This window comes from Melospiza melodia, chromosome 1 (genome assembly GCF_035770615.1).
Source record: "Melospiza melodia melodia isolate bMelMel2 chromosome 1, bMelMel2.pri, whole genome shotgun sequence".
In the NCBI taxonomy this organism is placed as follows: Eukaryota; Metazoa; Chordata; class Aves; order Passeriformes; family Passerellidae; genus Melospiza; species Melospiza melodia.
Genome location: NC_086194.1, coordinates 85,756,143 through 85,776,027, shown reverse-complemented (window position 1 = coordinate 85,776,027; position 19,885 = coordinate 85,756,143). Strand labels below are relative to the sequence as shown.

The window sequence follows — 19,885 nt, the reverse complement described above, 5'->3', positions numbered from 1 at the left end:
ATTTATAGTGATTTCACTAATATTCATGAATCCCTGTCTCAGTAGTTCTCAGACTAAACTCAAATGACAAGTTTGGGCTTATATTTGTTCAGTTACAAATCGGCTTTTGGATTCGCTTTCCCAAATGCCCTTTGTGAAGAGAAGCCCTGCTTTTGGCTTAAGTCAAGGTCATCTCAATAGCTGCTTCAGGAGGATGAAATAAGTGCCACACATAGAGAATCAGAGCTTTTATATACAGTCAATAGTAAATCATTTTGTAATCATATATGTGCGCATGCTTTGAAAGGGGTCGCAATCAGAGGACTAGGCTCAGATAAGAAGAGGTTAATTGATAACCATATGTCCTGGTTTAGGGCAATTTTGGGAGAAAAACCTCTAAAGGGGCTTCCTCTAGAAAAACAAATTCAAGTGGCCCCTCCCCAACAAACTCTGCGCCTCTCCTCTCCCCCCTTTGCTCTCAGAACAAGTCTTAAAGGTGCAAAACTTATCATGCAGCTAAACAGAACAGATGACTGGGGATACAAGCATCATATAGCCAACCCAGGACACCATATCACAATTACGGAATGGGAAAGGACCTTGTGGCTTTCCTGACCTCTGTAAGAAAACTCAATTCCTGCCTCGGTGTGGCATCTGAAATTCCAGGCCCTTGCCTTTCTTTTCTTATGAAAACTGGAAGCAGTACAGTCAAACAACATCCCTTTTAAAACACATAGAAATAAGATTCTAAAACAGGCATATTTCATCTCCTCATCACCCCACCTTACCCTGTAGGTGAAATTAAGCAGTGTTTGCTCTTATACTAAAAATAGAACAGAACTGCACTATCTCACACTCTCCTGACAAACTCTCATGTGTTTGTGTCTCTCTGTGTCTGTCTTCCTTCCTCAAACTGCTTTGAACACCAGCCTAAGAAAGTAAATTTAAGCTATAAAAGACCATTGGTTTTTAGTGTCTTTGCCACCGCCCTGGAAGCAGTTAGTTCATGTGCATAGAGATTTGTGCCGCTTCTGATTCCTTCTAATGCTGGCTTGGATGTCTTGGTATTACATTGCAAGACACATTCAGATACTACTTTCTTTTGACATGTTATAGCTCTGCTGCCTGCCCATATTCTGAGGTTGAATTTTTCATTCCATTATGTGGAAATACTGTGCTAGAGAAAGCTACAGATGTTACTACCAATTCTGAAACAAGCCCTTCTTCTTCATTCCCCTCTATGGAGCAATATATTAATTTATATTTCCTCTATACCTACCAATTTCAGCTTTTCCTTATTAAGATAGGAATTGAGGTTAATTGAGCACATGAAGTTAATGACACCCCTTTTCCCATCGTCCAACCAGTGTAAAGAAGCCTCATATCCTCCCTTGGCTAGTCCTTCTTTGCCAGGTGCATGCTGTAATGAAACGATGACACCTCTTTTGGCAGAACCTCTCCTCTCTCCCACAGGCCCCCTGGCAAGGAAACTCTGCAGGAAGGACTCTTTAGCAATCAAACTAAGCAACAGGCCTTCCAAGCGAGAGCTAGAGGAAAAGAACATCCTCCCCATGCAGACTGATGAAGAGAGGCTTGAACTTAGGCAGCAGATTGGGACAAAGCTGACAAGGTAAGAGACAAACGTTTTTTTAACTCTTGCTCTTGGAAATATATGGTGGCATCTAGTTTTTTCCTTAGTCTTTAAACATCTGAGATCTGTTTGGTTACAATGTTCAAGAAGAAAAGCCATGGAGAGAAAAGATATGGTTCTATATGTTATTTCTGGTCCAATAAAGCTTCCCATATAACTCCCCATTTCATTTTCCTGGCATATGCTATGGGAACTTTGGTTAAGTATCAGCATGAGCTACTTGAATTTGGTTCTTGTTTGCACATCACTGGAAAATATTCAGCTTTGGTAACATTTCAGACTGTAGCTGTAAGTGCCTTTTTATAAGCTATTAGTTTGGCCAAAGGTCACAGGTATTACTTTCTCTTCTGACAGCATCACCTGTGAGTAGCTGAGACTTTTCCCGGTGCAAAATAGTTTAAGTCCTTCAGTACTTGCCTTCATTGGGTCGGGTTGGACAGATTTACCCTGTCTAGACACTTTCTTCTTCATAACAGGGTTACTCACCAGCTGCTCTGGTTTTCTGTATTGAATAAGGTGTAAAGGGGTGGCCATTAAATGTGGAGGATTTCTGACAAGAATTACTAAACTGAGGTCAGACAGAACTGTCTGAGAGCCTTCTATGTGCATGCCATGATTTCTGTAATCAGTTGAATCCTCTTACATTGTCAGCTTGGTAGTATGCAGAGCTGGTGAATGCTGTTAGTTGCTCTCCAGTGAGGAAACCACAAGGAAATGACTAACCAGTTATTAGGAATTTTCTTGCACGTTTTCATTTTTTTATTTTGGGGGTGGGTGGATAAGGGGGAAACACTGCTACCATGTTGTGGAGACAGGAAGAATAGGAGCTCCAGGTAAATACCACTTTCAGCATTTTATTTACTTTTCTTTCATGGCCTTGTTTATCACCTCCTTGGAATAAATTAACCACACCTTTTTAAACTGTCTTTGAAAGTTTTTGTGCTGGATCACATTCAGCCTACTCCAAAACCTGTCTAAGTTTTCAGTATCTTGTTGAGGGGCTTCTGCAAACATGCCCCAAATATGTAAGATGGTGCTGCACTGTTGCCAGTACTGTGATTTTTCAGTTCAGTCTTTATTTGGCTTTATTCCGACCTTGTTAGACTGCAGCTGCACTGAGCTCTGGGTCCCAAAGAACAGCACAGGATAGCAAGGTCCCAGTGGTTATATGGTTAAATTTGAACCCTTTTGAAGCATCTGAAGAATTTAAATTTTTGTCTCTCACTGCTTGACCTTGCAATGACATTGAACAGTGTTTCCACTATCTTGCCCATATGCCTAAATTACTTAGGTCTTTCTGAAGTTTTCCAGCTATGGCTGATGAAGGAAAGTAGTGTCATTTATAAACACTGATTCTGCACAGCTCACTGTGCACCAGATCTTTTTCATTATAAGTATTTTATTTTTCACCTATCCAAAACCTGCTTTTTTCCTCACTAAACAGTATTTTTTCAGCAAATGCCTTTTTAACAAGGGAAACTATTTTTGGCTATCTGCAAAGCCCTTCCTGTGTGAGCCCCATATTCTCATAATGTTGTTTTTTTGTTTCCCCAACTGTATCTCTGCTAATCTAATAGTTTGAGCTAAAATGCCTGATGTTGTCTTCTAATATAGCTAGGACTTAGCGGCAATCATAAATAGTTCAAATAACTAAAACTGTGTATATATGAGTTCAAAAACTAGCTGAGCTGAATGAAACTGCTGTTTCATTCCTGCTTTATATCAGTGTAACATCACTGAAAATGGTAGAATTTCACAAGCTTTAACTGGAGTGATGTAGTTTCCAGTCTGACCTTTTAATTACTACTATTTACAACTTAGTATCTCATCCTTTTGAGTAGCTGAAAACAATAAAGAGATATGAGGAGAAAACTATTTTGCTCATATCTAATATGTAAGAAGCCACAGGCATTTCAGCAGCAAAAAGGAAGAGTGCTTGTCTTACCAGTGCTCAGTATCTAAATGTGATATATCCATGTGCATAAACTGATGAATATGAGATTAAAATAGAGAGAATATTTCAATTTGGACAGTATTTCCTTACTGTCCAGACTTTATTACTGAATCCATCCTTTGCTGTTGCTCAGTAATTGTCACACAGTGATGCAAATGCCAAGCAAAATTAAAGTAGTGAAGCATTTATAGTCCTTAGAGAAGATGCTAGATGCAGACTATAATTGCAGCTGGCAATTTTGGATTTCAGAGGGATTTGTACTGCTCCACCAATGGTTCCCTAGGGTTTAAAATATCCAGCCAATCAAATCACATATGCTACTTACAGAAGTAAAAAATGCAGAATAAAAACTTCAGCATATAGTTATTGTCTGTAATGGATCAATTAATTTTCACCAAGAGGCTGATTAGGATACTTCAGTATTTGTGCATAATCCTCACAGTATTTAGTTTGGAAGAGCTCATTGGCTGCCACATTTGGCAGATAAGAATTTAGTACTATTAAGAGAATGTCTTTTTCAAAGATGCCTCTTCCCAGGCATATTGAGATTGGCCACTGACATATTGTGTGGGACCAAAATCATCCCAGGTGCAGTTCCTCCAGCCTTATTAGAGTTGCACTGGGAATCAGTTTGGCTCAGAAAGGTCTGTCCAGATCCTGTTTAAATGTAGCTTGGAACCTCTGAACCTCCTGTTATTCCCAGAAAATTGTTATGACTTCAGTGTTACATCAGCCAACTGGAAGAGAGACTCCAGAGCAGAATTCACTGTTTCCCATGCTGGGAGAATAGTGCCTTGACTTACACCAGGCCAGCTGTAAGGGTGAGGCTGCAGGGACTGTATCTTACAGAAGGACCTGGCCCACTACACACCTTGGTGTTCTCTGAGCCATGAGAGACATTCTTTGTGCCTGTCTCAAAGCACTTCACATGAATGTGTCCTGGTTTGCTTCCCTGGTCTGTGTCCTGTATCATGGCTCAGCACATGCAGACCCCAGCAAAAACAGAGCTTCTTGCCCAAGGTGCCAAAATATGTCCTAGCAAAGGCAGGAGATTCCACATCATATGAATTCCAGCCACACAAACAGGCCAGTGCAGCATAAACCATTTCTGAGGAGTCCTGACATAGCAATTATGGCAATTGATTACAGTGATTAATTAGAAGAGCTCTTCCTCTAACCAAGCCAGAATGGATTGCTCCAAAATGTGACATCTCCTATGAAACAAGGAGCAAAAATAGTAAATTAAGATGCAGAGCTCTCAGCTCAAAACCACATGTGGCATGAGGATAGGAAAATGGATGCTGGAGACCATGTTCTTGGCTGCTAAAAACCCTTACAACTCCATTATCTTCTGCTCTGAAATGCAAACCTTCTGTGCTAAGTAAATCTTTAAGTGAGTATGGTGTTCCGTTGTTTTTTTGTTTTTTTTTTTTTTTGTTTGTTTGGTTTTTTTTGTTTTTTTTTTTTGTTTTTTTTTTTTTAGCTTCTCCCAAACTTCTCTTCTATTTTATCCCTCTGGTGCCTATGCAGCTTCACAGCTGCTCAAGAAGTGTGCATGTGTGACTGTAAGACAGAAAGGAGAACACAGGAGGAAAAACAGCGCTCTGAAAGATAACAGGGTGAGGGAAGGAAAAGACAGACATCTCTGTTCTGCCTGTCTCACTGACTGTGATGGACCTGCTGGGAAGCACAGGTTCCCTGTTATTCCAGTTAGAGAACCAGCCAGGAAGATTTGGATTTAGCTTTCAGTGGCTGTCAGGGTGAGAGGAATGGGATATCCAGGCTGTGACAGTGACTTTGGAGGTTTTCCTGGGGCAATGGTAAAGGCCTGTCAGGAAGCCCTGGTGAAAAGGAAGGCCGGCACTGTTGGGTGATGGACAGCAGAACTGCACAGAGACTGCAGGAATGTCCCATGGGGCTGAGACAGGTGCTTCAGTCCTTGCACTTCTCTTTCACCACAGAATCATAATGGTGCTCATGACAGACCCCACAGACTCAATCAACACATTTAGTAAACATAAGAGCCCTTTACAGGGCTCCTGTCACAGCATCTCTGTAATCTTTGTTACAAACACCAGACTTAGCACTTTCTTGGAATGGGAAGACCTGGTTTCTTTGTGTGTCTTTCACAAAGTGTTCCCCCATACTCTGAGAAAATGTGTGTCTTTAGACCGACTGATCTGCCACACATCCTACAAGGGAGGCTTTCTAAACCATTCAAGTATTTTTTAGTCTCGCAACCCACACACTCTGGTGAAGGTGCTCATTAACAATTAGATACAGGAGTATTAAAGCTGAGATTTTAGTCCACTGCTTTTCAAGAACATGGTGTATTTATTTGTTTCCCCTGATTGTTTCCATCCTGGCTTTTCCCACCTGCTGGAATTGGATGATCTAATAACACAAAATGTCTGGCAATCCAGTGTGCTGGCATCATGTTGTTAATAATCAATGTCAAGGGAACTTCTTGATATTCACAGTATTATTGCTGGTCAGCATAATGTCAGTCTGATCAACACACTCCTACCCACTTTCTGCAGATCTGGAGGCAGAGGAGACACATAAAGGCTGTCCACTGGCAGCAGTGCTTGTCAGGGGACTGCTGCCCTTCACTGGAAGGTGCCACAGGCACACCAGTAAGATTTTGCTATCCAATAAAAGTTTGTGCTGTGCTGCTCCCAAAAGCTGTTAGTTGTAGGGGTTGTATTTATCGTGCCCAGTGTGAAAGCAGAGAGGTGAGGTGGGGGAGCAGCCTTCTGCACATTAGCTAACTAGTAAAATGAGAAACAAATTAAGAAAGTAACAAACTACCTATTGCCTCTTTCCTGACTTTGAGATGCTCTTCCAATTGCTCACCTGAATCCCATGTGTCACTAGATGTATGTTCTGCTGGCTTTAAAGCTTTAAAGTTTCTCTTCCAGATATACAGTAGTGCTCTGCATTGTTTTTTGTGTAGCCCTAGATTTATTCACTACAATACCTTACGGGGTACTGTCCTTACACCAGCAAGTGGAAAATCGTGATCTGAAGCAATATAAATAACATATTGCAAGGATCATGAGGCAGTAGATCATGAAAGAGAGAGAGACTCTGTCTGTGTGCATATGGCTGTAAATAAGTACAGTTGAGATTTGGACATGCACACCTGCTAGATGTGTTTTTATAGTCCCATTGATGTTTTGGAAATAGTACTGGGATGTCTGTGACTGAGAAACACAGCATGAGAAATCATTAAACTTTATGGAATGGCAGGTTTGACAGATGGTGATCACCTACTATCTTGTTGAGAAAGGTAATCTACACATTCCCTGGTCAATACCACGTATTCCTCAGCTGTTCTGAAAAATGCTGCTTACAACAGAAATCCTGTGATTGAATGAAGTTGGTGAATTCCCACAAGTATAAAAAATTGTCATTGATGTTTAAAATGTCATGAGGCTGCTGTGAGGTTTTTGGACTCGTTCGTATGAGATACTAGAAAGAAGAGTAGAAAAATTGGACAGTTTGGGAAGAGGATTGGACTGTCAGCATCCCCATGAAGGTGACAGATACTCCCAATACTGAGGACGGGTCAGTCTGCAAGGCTTGCACAGTCATTGAAACACACAGCAGTTCTTCAGAGGTCTGCGGAGACTGAATAGTTTGAAGCAATCATTTTTATTTACTACAATTTAGGCTGTGAAGAGATTCAGCTTTTTGAAATGGCTAATTCTTTAAGCAGTGCTGCAGTCCCACTAGGGAAAGGTTTATTCAGCCAGAGGCTGGCAGCATGATGGATCCCGTTGAGCATGGCTGAATCTCCTGGTGGCTGCTCCCCATCCGGTGCTGTGGAGGGCATTTTGCACCCTCCCTATCTCCGAGTCATTTAGGGATAAAAAGAATGGGCAGACGGCAGGATTAGGCTTTATTCAAAGACCCCATTTTGTTGGGTAACGTGAAATAATTTCTTCGTAATTACATTTGACGTCTGCAGTTCTCACACTTATTGTTAGCTTCCACTAATGAGAGCAGAGCAAGTGCCTAAAGCAAGAGCTCATCCCTGATGGCAGCACGCACATGTGGGTGTGCGTGGAGCTCACCTCTCCACATGCAGGGTGCTGGGGATAAATCACACGGAAAATGGGATTGTGCTGAACAAGCTCATCGAAATCCTGGATTAGGGACGATGCGACAGCACTAGATACGTGAATGGGCGTGACAGAGAAAAACTGCACAAGGCTGAGCCTCAGTTTTAGCTGCAATGGTACCTAGGGAGATTAGCAGTTTTCCCCTTTTAGTTTAGCTATTCATTTGCTGAAACCCCAAGGGAGCTGTGGAAATTGCCCTTAGCATCAGGAGGAAGGCAGGAGAAGCAGGTGTTTATTTATGGGTGACGAGCTGAAACTGAGCTACCATGACACATCTGGGCTCAACTGCTGGGAATAAATATTCTGAGCAGAACTGGTTTGGATTCTGTGCATGGGTGCAGAAGGGAGATGGGTGTTCACGGCCCTTGTCAGCCCTCTCTTCTGTGATCAATGTCCTGGTGGGCTCGGCTCTGCTGAAAGGAAAGGTGGCTTTGTTGTTACAATACTCTGAGAAGGCTGCATCTTCCACCAGCTTTTCAGTCTCAGGCAAGCCACTGAAAGAGATCCACACACATATTTATTTATTTGTTTGCTTGTTTGTCTATTTAATTAAGGTGTGTTGGTATCTCAAAAAGTACATCCATGCCTATGAACTTTGGAACATTGCATTAGTTGACAAACTCTCATTGACAGCAACATTTGTGTGCTTTTAAAAAACCACCCGAATACCAAGATCTCTTTAGACATCTAACTCTGTCTTTCAGTAGGACAGGGGTCCTCATTTCAGAGCATGGTTTGCACTTACCTCTTTGTATGAGGAATTTCCATGGCTAACATCATCATTCATTACAGAAAAAGGCATGTCTAACATCATGATGGTATTGCTATTGTTTTGATAGTTGATGGTTGTTTTGCATTTCATAGCTAGCAGCATGAGTTTGCTTTGTCTGAGTAATTTGCTATGGCAAAAGGTCAGTGGAGCAATCAAGGGATGACAGTGTCACCACAAAACACATCACCTCTACACACTCCTTGGTTTGGGGAATGAACAGTGTCCTTAACCTTTCCAGCTCCACCTTGGGATGGAATGAAACCCTGCCCCCATCAATTTTGCTCAACTAGGGCCAGCAGATGTTTTGTTATTTATGGAAGCAAAGTCTTGCAGAGTAGATATAGTCTGTCCTTGGGCAGATGTGTCTCTCCATGTTAGACAATGGAGCTCCAAATGTACAGAGACATCTTATTTATGCTACTACAAAGGAGGAGAAGCATTGTTCTGAGGAGAGGGATGATTTTAATGGTAGGCAGCAGGGAGTGGCATTTGAGGGCAAGGTCTCCCCACGGCACCTGTGTGACCACTGATGAAATTAAAAGTGTTTTCATCATGTCCAAAGTTCATTTCAATCAGAATGTCACCAGCCCAGAGAGGAATTTGTTATTGCTGGGGTCTGTTACTGTTCCTGTTTCTGCTCTTGTGGAAGCAGGGCAAGTCACGCTGCCCTGTCATTGCAACATCTGTTTCTTCCATTCTTTCTCTAAGGAAGTTGAGGCAAAATGTGTTAAAGGGGTTACAATTTCCCCTTCATGCCTCCCATATCCTTAAACCCCTAACAAAGTCTGTATTTGAGGTCTAATTCAGGCTGTCAACACAGCTGAGACAAATATATTAAATCTACCTTAATTTCCTTTGCAGTTTCAGTGGGGTGTGGTATCATTCATTTTCTGCCCCGAGTTGATTGTAGTTTTGCTTTTAGTTGTCAAACTACTGGCAGCTTTTATATAAGAGAAGCCACATTTCTCTGCTGGGCAAAATAATTCATGGTGATATAAATAAAGGTTGTGGCAGTAAGAGAATAACATATTTTGGTAATAGAAATAGTCTTATTTCTCCAGTAAACAAGAGACCACATGGAGTGTGTGCAGTGCTCTCTTTGGAGTAAAAGAATGGCATTAATAAAAACAGGTGAAGCAAACACAAGCAGGGAAGTAGCTGCTTCAAAATGTTATATTCTGGCTTTAAAAACAAAGGTGGTTTATTTGTTAGGTTTGTCTTTTGCTGGTTAATACTGACAAATTTAGGGCAGCTCCGCTAAGAACTAGCTCATAGATTTCCACCTCTAAAAAAATCCAACCCTAAATCTTCATATTTTGTACCTCCTGATTGTAGGTAGTTAATCACAAGCACAACAGTTGCTTAGCTTGGATGACCTTGTAATTTCTGTAAAGGAAACAAATCAGGTGGGAGTACATGATAAAAGCAGACTGGCAGGAATAAATTTCTCTTTATAGCTGGCTGATTGTAAAATGGAGAAATTACTCTTTGAGCAAAATATTTAACCTCTCTCAGAAGTTACAGTTTGCATTTCCCCTCCAATGTATTATGGCCTATTTAGCAACACATGAGCAGGAGATTTAACTGAGGCAATCCTTGTAAAACAGTCAAACATGTATTTAAAAGGTGATCTGAGCCAGGAATTAAAAAATGTGCTTATATATATGCTCATATATGTTCTCTGTAGCTATTACTGTGAGTACAAGGAGAACTGCTAGAGGAGGAAGTCTGAGTTTTGTACATGGTCATCGATCTATACCCAGAACTCTGGAGTTTCACATGCAGACTATTGTATGTGAGTAAACAGAGGTGACTTTCTGAAGAGGAGTCAATAAGATTTAATGTTTGTTTTGTGTAGGACTAAGTGTCTTTTGGATAAATTTATCAAAAAAGCAATATCCTTACCATTACACCTGGTACAATTAGGTAACGTTAATGTTTTCTCTAACACATAGTGTTAACAAAAGGATTGCTTTCAGATGAATAGGGTCCTTTTTTTGCATATGTGCAGAAAAAATTACAACTAGTCTTTTAGAGGCAGGTTTGGATAAGAATTATGTTCCTGTTTCAATGCATTGGGATTCACAAACACTGCACAGACCATATGTGGGAATTCAGCTAAGTCCTTAGCCTCTGACCTGACCATGTGAAATTATCATTTGTGTTAATAACTTTAGTGAAGAGGAAGTGTGAGTGTGAGAAATGTGTGGTAGGTCACATCAATGTCTCTAAGTGTGCAGCCAGTAATGTTCATTACTTGCTTTTCTGATAATAAATAACAAACCAGCAAACTACAGGGAAAGCACATTAGCCCCAAGATTAATTCAGTAACCTGGTTCTTCCCTGACATCCCTGAATTCAGGAGGTAGCAGCATTACTGGTTAATGAATAATTAATAAAATAAGCATTCAATATATTGTATTTGCTCAATGAGCAAGCATCTATAATGTCAGGCTAGACTATTTATCCTGCAGAATATTGGAGTTTTTCAGCATGCTGGAAAAGTCTTCAAGATTTCCTTTATTGCAGTAATCAAGACAGAAATGGTCTTCTTGCCTCCCTGCAATCAGCTGGCTTTGATTTAAAAGCCTTGCAAGCAGGGACCCTGATCTCAAACATCAGGGGCTGCAGAGGAGCCAGCCTGCTTCTTCACTGGGAGCAGGCATGGCTCCTGGACCAGGGCCCTGTCCCTTCTACAAGCTCAGGGACATCATTTACCTGGTGGGCTGGCAGATGGCACCTTGGGTGCAGCCAGACCCCTTAGGGGAGCATGCAGGGAGGTCGCAGATTCATGTCACCAGAGAATGGTTTGAGTTGGAAGGGACCTTGAAGACTACCTCATTTTAACTTCCCTGCCACAGGCAGAGACACCTCCCACCAGACCAAGGTGCTCAAAGCCCCATCCAACCTGACCTTGAACACTCCCAGGGATGGGGCATTCACTACTTTTCTGAAGAATTTGTTTCAGTGCCTCACCATCCCCACAGCAAATAATTTTTTCCTAATACCTTATCTAAACCCTCCCTCTGTCAGCTTAAAGCCATTCCCCATTGTCCATGTGACAATGCCCTTGTGAAAAGTCCCTCTCCAGCTCTCTGTGGGCCCCCTTAAGGTACTGGAAGGCTGCTCTGTGTAAAGTGTGAGTAAACTCCCTCCTTGGGAGCCCTCACAGAAGGTAGAGAGAAATATCTCTGCTCATCTTCCATGAAGGTGTTTTCATAGCCCTATCAGCTGGCCCACCTCCAGTTAAACCTGCAAGCTCCTTCAGCCTTGAAAGGAAGTTGGATTACCCAAACTGTGCACCAATTCTAGCTTTCCCAGAGCACCCTGTGCCCCTATATAAGGACTTCTCTGGCCTGGGGAAGCTTTAATATCCAAGGTTCAGCTATAAAAGAAAGAGGGCAGGGAGCCCCTCTGACAGGAAATGGTTTGTTTGGAGCTGCACATCAGTCTCCAAGTGCAGAGAAACTTCTCAGACAAGAGTTTGGTGCCTTTACATCTCCCTGTCATGGGATTCCCCAGCTGATCCCAAAACCCCCCTCTGCTACTTTCAGGGAAAGGAGTGGCTGATGTTCCAAAGTCAGAACATCCCCTGAGACTCTACCTTTTCCTGGTTAACAACTGAGTGTAAATGCCTGGTGTCCTTCACCCTCAGGTTGTGCCAGAACCATTCACCCTTCCCTTGTTTGAGCAGACATAAAAGGTAAGATAGGCAGACCTGGGCAATTGCAAGTATTATAGAGCCATGTGATATTCCACCATCCACTTCATCTTCCCCTTCAGACTAGACTAGCAAAGAAAATCTAATACTCTACTGCAGTTAAAATAGCTGCCAGTATTTTGCACTGCACTGTTTAATGCCAGAAAAGGGCTCCATCATGTTTTCTAATGTGACATGACAGATTAAAAAGGCTCAGTGGTGGAAAGATGATTTTTGCCTCTGAAAACCATCATGTAGGACATTTCTTTGGGAGGCACTTTTATTTCCCTTTGTCTTGATTTCCCTTTTATTTCTGTTTGCCTTGCCCCTAATTCTTCTCTTCAGTGTCTTTATTCTGTCTTATTTCTTACTGTATTTCAGTAATGCTTGTAGCCCCTGCCACGCCACCTTGGTTCAAGATACTGTGCAGCACTTGGCCTGAGTCTGAAAGATTTTGGAGCAGATATCAAAACAGTGATGGGGTATTCCTCATCAGTAGAGGAATACCAGGCATGGTAATTCACTTGTCTCAGCATCCTTCCTGATGGTTGCACATTTGGCTGCCTCAGATTTGATTTTCCCACCTGCCCATCACTATACCTTGCCTTTGTCCCAGTTCTGTGCACTTGTCACTAGTCATGTCATGTTTTAACAATTAGGGCATGTGTTAAAATCTTCCAGAGAGCAGTGCTGCCTCACTATTCTGCATAAAAGTATAAATGAAAGGATGAACTTTGACCCAGCATTACTGAAGATTCAGTGCCATCCTTATTTTCTTTAATATTTCTTTGACTGATCTTGTCAGCTGGGAGAAGTGCTCAAAGACAAGAAGGAAAGCAAATGTCACTCCTATATTCAAAGAGGAGTCAGGGAATTATAGGCCAGCTGACCTCACATGCATCACTAGGAAGATGATGGAGAAGGTAATCCTAGAAACCATATTCAGGCATGTAAAGGACAAAAAAATGTCAGCAATAGTCAATGTGGATTCACAAGAGGAAGTCATGCTTGATTAATGTGATGAACTTGTGAAATTACTGACCTGGTGGACAACGAGGGAGCAGTAGATAATGTCTGTGTAGATTTCAGTAAGACTTTCAACACTGTCTCCTGTAAAATTCCTCAGGTGTTCAAGAATGGCCCCAGCCACTCAAACTTTTCATCCATTTACCCATACAGTCCAGAGGCTGCTGTTCAGTGGCAGAGTCCAGTTGGACTCCAGTACCTAGCAGCATACCCCAAGGGGTCAGTACTGGGTCCAGTCCTCTTTAACAACCTTCATTAATGATCTGGATGACAGGCAGAGCAGATCCTCAGCAAATTTGCTGGTGACACCCAGCTGGGAGTAGTGGGTGATGCACTGCAGGATAGTGCTGCCATCCAGAGGGACCTTGACAAGCTGGAGAAATGGGCTGGCAAAAATCTCATGAAGTTCATTAAAGGCAAGTGCTAATGGCTGCACCTAGGAAGGAACAATCCCATGGTCCAGTATATGTTGGGAGCCACCCAGCTGGAGAGCAGCTTGGCAGAAAAGGCTCTGGGGGTCCTGATGGGCATGAAGTTGGACATCAGCCAGCAACTTGGAGGGGGGAGGAGGGGAAATGGCTAATAGCATTCTGGGCTGCATTAGAAAAAGTATTGCCAGCAGACCAAGGGATGTGATTTTTTCCCCTCTACTGAGCACTGGTGAGGCCACATCTGGAGTTTTGTGTCAACTTCTGGCTCAGAATCACAGAATATTCTGAGTTGGAAGGGATCTGCAAGGATCATCAAGACTTCTCTGTAGGAAAGAGATAGGGGCATATGAGAGACAGTCCAACGAAGGGCCACAAAGATGATGGAGATGAGGAACTGGAGCATCCTCCCTGTGGAGAGCACCTGAGAGAGCTGGGACTGTTGAGCCTAGATAAAAGGCTCAGGAGATCTTATCAATGTGTATAAATACCTGAAGGAAGGGTCCAGTGGGGACAGAGGCAGGCACTCCTCAGTGGGGCCAGTGACAGGACCAGAGGCACCAGGCACAAAACAAGGAGATTCCCTCTGAACATCACTAACATTATTTCTACTCAGAGGGTGACCAAACACTGCCACAGGTGGGCCAGGGGGATTGTGAGATTTCTCCCTGTGGAGACATTCAAAAGTCATTTGGACACAGTCCCAGCTCTAGGGGGATTGGATCAGATGGGCTTCAGAGATCCCTGCCAGACTCACCATTCTGCAATAACACAGGTATGGAAAGAACAGACAATGTCAATGTGCATTAGCAACGTCTTTGCATTTTGAAGTGTATGGCATTGTTGGCTGATTTTTTGTGTGCCTTTAGCCAAATTCTGTCTCAGACTTCCCCAAATCCTGCTTCCCTTCACTCTCTGCAGCCTAAGGTTTCGATGAATATGTTTCATAAAGCTATTCTGCTGCAATGCTTGACTAATGTCTTCTGATTTGGGTTATTGCACAATGGCTGTGACAGCACAGACAATTTAGCCAGGTCACAAGCTTTGACAAATGCCTGTCTATGGCATGTAGACTGTAGAAGTCTCTAGCTTACTTCAGTCCCAAGAGAGTGTGGGATTAGCTCTTGCAACCAAACTCCTTGTGCTCTGCTCTACGGAAAAAGTTACCAGGACTCAGTTTTTAGACAAGAACATCTCATAGACATGCTGCGTTCACAAGGAAATCAACTCCAGACACCCAACTTCCTTCTACAAGCATTTCTCTCAGCCCTGAACTTCCTCATCCCCTCAGTCCATCTCTCCTATAGCAAAAAAAAAAAAAAAAAAAAACCACAAACAAACAAAATAAAAAACACCACAAAAAAACCCCAGAGTCCCAGTTTCCCTTCCAAGAGTTTTCAGTGTCTGGGCACCCTTGTAACCCTTGTATAGCTCTTTTCTAACTATCTGGAGCAAAACCTTAAGATCTGCCTTCAACATTTTCTATCTGTGGGTGAATCCAGAGACAGCAATCAGCAAAATGCTGCTCTTGCTCACTTTGGGGAATAGGAAGCTTGATCTCTCACAAACATCCCAGAGAGCCTGCAGTGGTGCTGCCTGGTATCTTGACAGCAGCAGGGATCTCCAGTAATGCATTGTACAGCATTGTTCTGATGTCTCTAAAGAAGAAAACAGAGTGGAAGTGTGTATTTAATGTACATTTTGCTAAAAACACTGCTCAGAGGAGTTTGAAAAGTTGACAGAGTGTAGTAGTTGTGAGATATTCCTCCCCATTCATGCTCCTTAGCAGCTGGTGTTAATTAGCTGGTCTCAGCAGAGCAAAGTTGTTATTAGCATTAGATAATGTCCAGTCATAAGAGTAGGCTTACCACCCAATAAACTATAGGCTACAGATGTAAATTCAATCTGCCTGTAAAGCAAAACTCAAGTCCACATGGTTGTGGCCATTGGGGCTGGAAGGAGGGCCTGAGAGGGTGTATCCTTTTACTTCTGCTCAATGTGGATGAATGAGAAATTGCATGTTTTAAACTAATAAAGAAGGTGAGCATAACTGGGAAGGAGGCACTGTGACTGTTTGCCCAGGCCATCCTAGCCAGCATGTTTTAGTCCAATCTGCAGCCTCTCCTAGCAGTAGGTGCAGTTTCCAGGTTTACAAACACTTTGTGCATCATCAGTAACTACTCAGAAGGGATTTTTGTCAGGGTGATAGCGATGATTTCCTTTGCTGCCTTCTTCCAAGCCCCCTGTCCTTGCCATCACTGCAGCCAGATATGCAGAAAACAAGTGTGTGCCACAAAACCACGGCACTGAATGCCCAGGACAGAAGTGTTTCAGTCTTGGCATTTGAGTGTGCCCTGCAGGGAAATCCAGGCCTCTCCTATGGCATGTCAGCAGCCACGAACAAACATACTGTGCTCAGCTTGAGTACAACGTATTTTAAACATTAATTCTCTTCAGCCTTTCTGCCTGAATGCCAGCTGCAAAGCTATTCAGCAAGGAGCTCAAAAACCAGTCAATAATGTAAGGCAGTCTTTCTTTAGAGGGAAAACAATTGGAAAAAATGTGGACTTTGATAGCACCCTCATTTGAAATATCACAGGGAAGATATCTACAACACCTTTCCAATGAGATTTAAGAAGTGAAGTGTCTGAAGTGTAAAGGAAAAATTATTCTTTAGGTCAACAGAGCCAGTTTTCTCTCCCATTTTGCATAAGGAAGATATCATTGGGCATTCCCTCCCCCTCCATAGTTCAACATCACCTCTAGTTAGTGGAAAAAAAAAATGTCAAGAATACTGGTACCAATGCTCATCCCAGCAGCTGGAATGTGTAGATGAAGCAAGTTTTCACATTAATGAAGTACCAGGTGGAACAGGGGGATGTACAGGCACCTGATAGCAGTCGGAAATCTGAGTGTGGAGAAACTTCAGTATGGGCTGAACTGAGCTCTCAAAACTTGAGGGAGAAAATGTAAAAAGCTGATGTCACACTATGCAGGGGACAAAGAGAAAGGCTGCAGCCTGTTCAACATAGCACAGAGGATTTGAATGTCCCTCTGGAAGTCTTTTGTTTCACAAGGGGGGGTTGTTTATTTTGAAGTTAAGTGTATTTGCCTGGAAATAGGATCTTTGTTACTTTGGAGATTATTGATTCCTGCTGCTAATTCCCTATTTGATGTGATGAGCCTCTTTATAGCATTCCATTTGTTTTGCTGTGAAAATATGTACAAAGCAACAACAGAAAAAAAGCTTATCACTTTGTAGTCCAAATTTAGCCTCTAGGTAATTATTTGTATCTCAGTAAATTCAAGAGAAGAAAAGGCAGATGGGACAAGAATTCTCCTGGGTAAAAAATATTTTGTCATGCTTTTAGGCCACTAAATTTGAACCTAAAGGTGATAGTATAACTGTGGAATAATTGTATCTAATATCTTTTCAAAATGCAAATATGCAGTTTCCTAAGGCATGGGTTTTTTTATTTTAAACAGGTAAAATAATTTCATCGGTATTTCTTTTTAAAGCTAGACATTTTTGCTATTTTCTGTCTCTGGTGCTGCATGTTTTCATTGACATTCCATGAGATGCTAGGATTTCTTAAAAATCTTTCTGACCTTTGCTAATGCATAGAGGCAGAAGTAGGCTCTGGCAGTGAAGGTGTTAAATACACACCAGCTGGGAATTTGTACAATGGGCAAATCTCTGGATAGGGTGGTGAAACATGACATTCTCTAGAAAGATAAGAAATTATTATGCAGTTGGTGATGCAGATACAAACAGGCAAAGACCCAGTCTGACCACAGATATCCCCTTAAATGTTGAGGAATGACCAAGGTACCTGCACTTTGCAGTTTGCAATGCAGATGCTGGGGAGAGTTCTCCTTGGAATCCACCTCAGTAGATTTGTTCTTGGAATCACTGTAGCAGTTATTGGAAGGAGAATTGTGCCTACTGGACTTGGCTGAATAATGGATTTTTTTGCTTTTGGTACTCAAATGGAACAAAATAATTAACAAGTGGAATAGGGAAAACTGACTAAAAATAGCAAGTACAGGCATCATTTAATTTTCTTATTACACACTGAAAACTAGCATTTCAGGTCAGAATTAAATATTGTCTAGTGCGTTTTTAATGCTTTTTAAATTTTATTGTTTTTGAGAAAATGTGTCTAGTGAGTTGATTTTTTTCAGCTGAAACTGCTCACTAAGTTTGACCTCACCTTACAGATAGCTTCTGACCTTCTAGAACTCAATTTTCCAGCAATTTTAGTTTGTCACAAGTATTTCAGCCAGTCCTAATTCTTAATCTTCAAGTGAAAATTTTAGGCACAGCCCTTTGCAAAAAGTTACTACTATTTATCATCTGCCTTTCATGAAGTCTGGGGATCTGAAATCCCACAATCTGGGGAACTGAAATCCCTCTGTCACAAAATAGTTAATTGCTCTTAGAGCTCTCAAATTTGTTTACTTCCAGGAATTTTCCACTTCAGTAACAAGACAAAGTATGGGCACCATAGCTATTTCCTATGCATCTTTTCTACAAAAAACTGAATTATTGTGGTTTTGAATTGCTAACACTGCCAACTTCTGTTATAAAAGCCTATATTTAGAGTTCCTATATTGTGGCTGTTCCAAGTCACTGAGTATTTTAGCTTTTGATTCATTTAGCAGAAAGGGTGTGAGTTGGGTTTGTTTGTTTTTTTTTTTGACATTTACCAGTGTAAAGTGCCTTTTTTGAGATGAATTTTGTTCTTGCACTATTGTTCATTTGCCTTTCTTCATGCTGGCTCTGGTAAAATGGTCTACAAGAAACTAATATGGTGAGGGGGTGCATGTGATACAGGCTGAGAGAGCTGGGGTTGTTCAGCCTGGAGAAGGCCCCAGGAGGAACCTTAGAGCAGCCCTGCATTGCCTAAATGGGCTTCTCAAGAGAGATGGACAGGGACTTTCTACAAGGGCATGTAAAATGGGGGGACAAGGAGGAATGGCTTTACACTGAAACATAGTGGGTTTAGATTAAATATTAGTAAGAAATTATTTTCTGTGGGGCTAGTGAGACACTGGAACCGGCTGCCCAGAGCACCTAGGGTACCCTCATCCTGGAAGTGTTCAAGGCCAGGTTGGATGGGGCTTAGAGCAACCTGGTCTAGTGGAAGGTGTCCCTGCCCATGGCAGGGGGGTTGGAACTAGGTAATCATTAAGGTCCTTTCCAACCAAAACCATTCTATGGTAATTTCTCTCTGTGTACTTTGAGTGGTCTGTAGCTGCTGTAGTAACAGAGGAGACTTTATTAAGTTGGCTGTGTATATGTTGAGATTGACTTCAGCTTGCTGGTGAAGCTCCCCATCCAGACTTCCTTCCTTAAAATGAACAGCTTTTTACATCTTAGATAGAGATTTACCATGATAGTCACAGACTACTTGGACTGCCAAGCAAAGTTGGTTTATTTGTTTACATGTTTAAAGTGTCCCTGGCTTCATATTTTAGGGTTACAGTTGTGTTAGTGCATGTGTGAATAAGAAGATAAGGTGCTGCTGCTTTTTTCATTAAACAAATTCCCTATTGGCAGTGCTAGAAGTGCAACATAGCTGCTAATGCACAGGTCATGTCAGTCACTGTGGTCACAGAGGCCCATCTAGGGGTGTGATCTTCAAGCTGACTAAACATCAGGAAGATGGTTCCTCCATGAGGTGTTTCAGCCCTCAGCCCTTCCTCAGAGCTGCTTCTCAGGGTAGGTTGCATTTAAGTTTGTGGCAGCAGATTTCTCAGAAGAGCATCCTTAGAAGATGGTGTTGCTGGGAAAGATCACTGGGGCTTTAAAAGGTGAAGAGCTTGGGGGAATGGGGCTGTACTTTCATTGTCACCCCTCAGCCTCCCTCTGTGTTTTCTTCCCTGGTCCCACAAAACTTTTTCCCAACCTAAAGCATTGCTTTTTGTCTCCATCCCAAGGTCATGCCACATACACAGAGGAATAACTGCTTTATTCCTATATCAAATATGTTCCAACATCCAAGCTTCCCTGAGCATCAGAAGCCAAGGTGGGGAAAATTCCAATAGAGAAGGAGATTCTGCTCTTCTGGCTCATACTTGGAGATGGCTTTGCTTTTAAGAGCGTAGCTAACTTTTATTTACTGCTTTAAGTATGTTCATTCACCTAGACAAAGCAATATTACTGTACAGAGATTTTAAAACAAACCATTCAGTAATGCCTATAGACAGCAAGCATATCTGTTCAGCTCAGATTGATTATTTTT

At 42.0% G+C, this 19,885-nt stretch overlaps 1 protein-coding gene across 8 annotated transcripts in view; it reads left to right on the top strand.

Annotated features, from left to right (window-relative positions):
- The window catches only part of PHACTR1 (phosphatase and actin regulator 1), a 298,270-nt gene that overhangs the window by 250,691 nt on the left and 27,694 nt on the right, over positions 1–19,885 (top strand). For all 8 annotated transcript variants that reach the window (XM_063160585.1, XM_063160613.1, XM_063160574.1 and 5 more), the window contains one exon: positions 1,453–1,609. In XM_063160585.1, the coding sequence (XP_063016655.1) occupies positions 1,453–1,609 (157 nt within the window). The remainder of the gene's footprint in view (positions 1–1,452; positions 1,610–19,885) is intronic.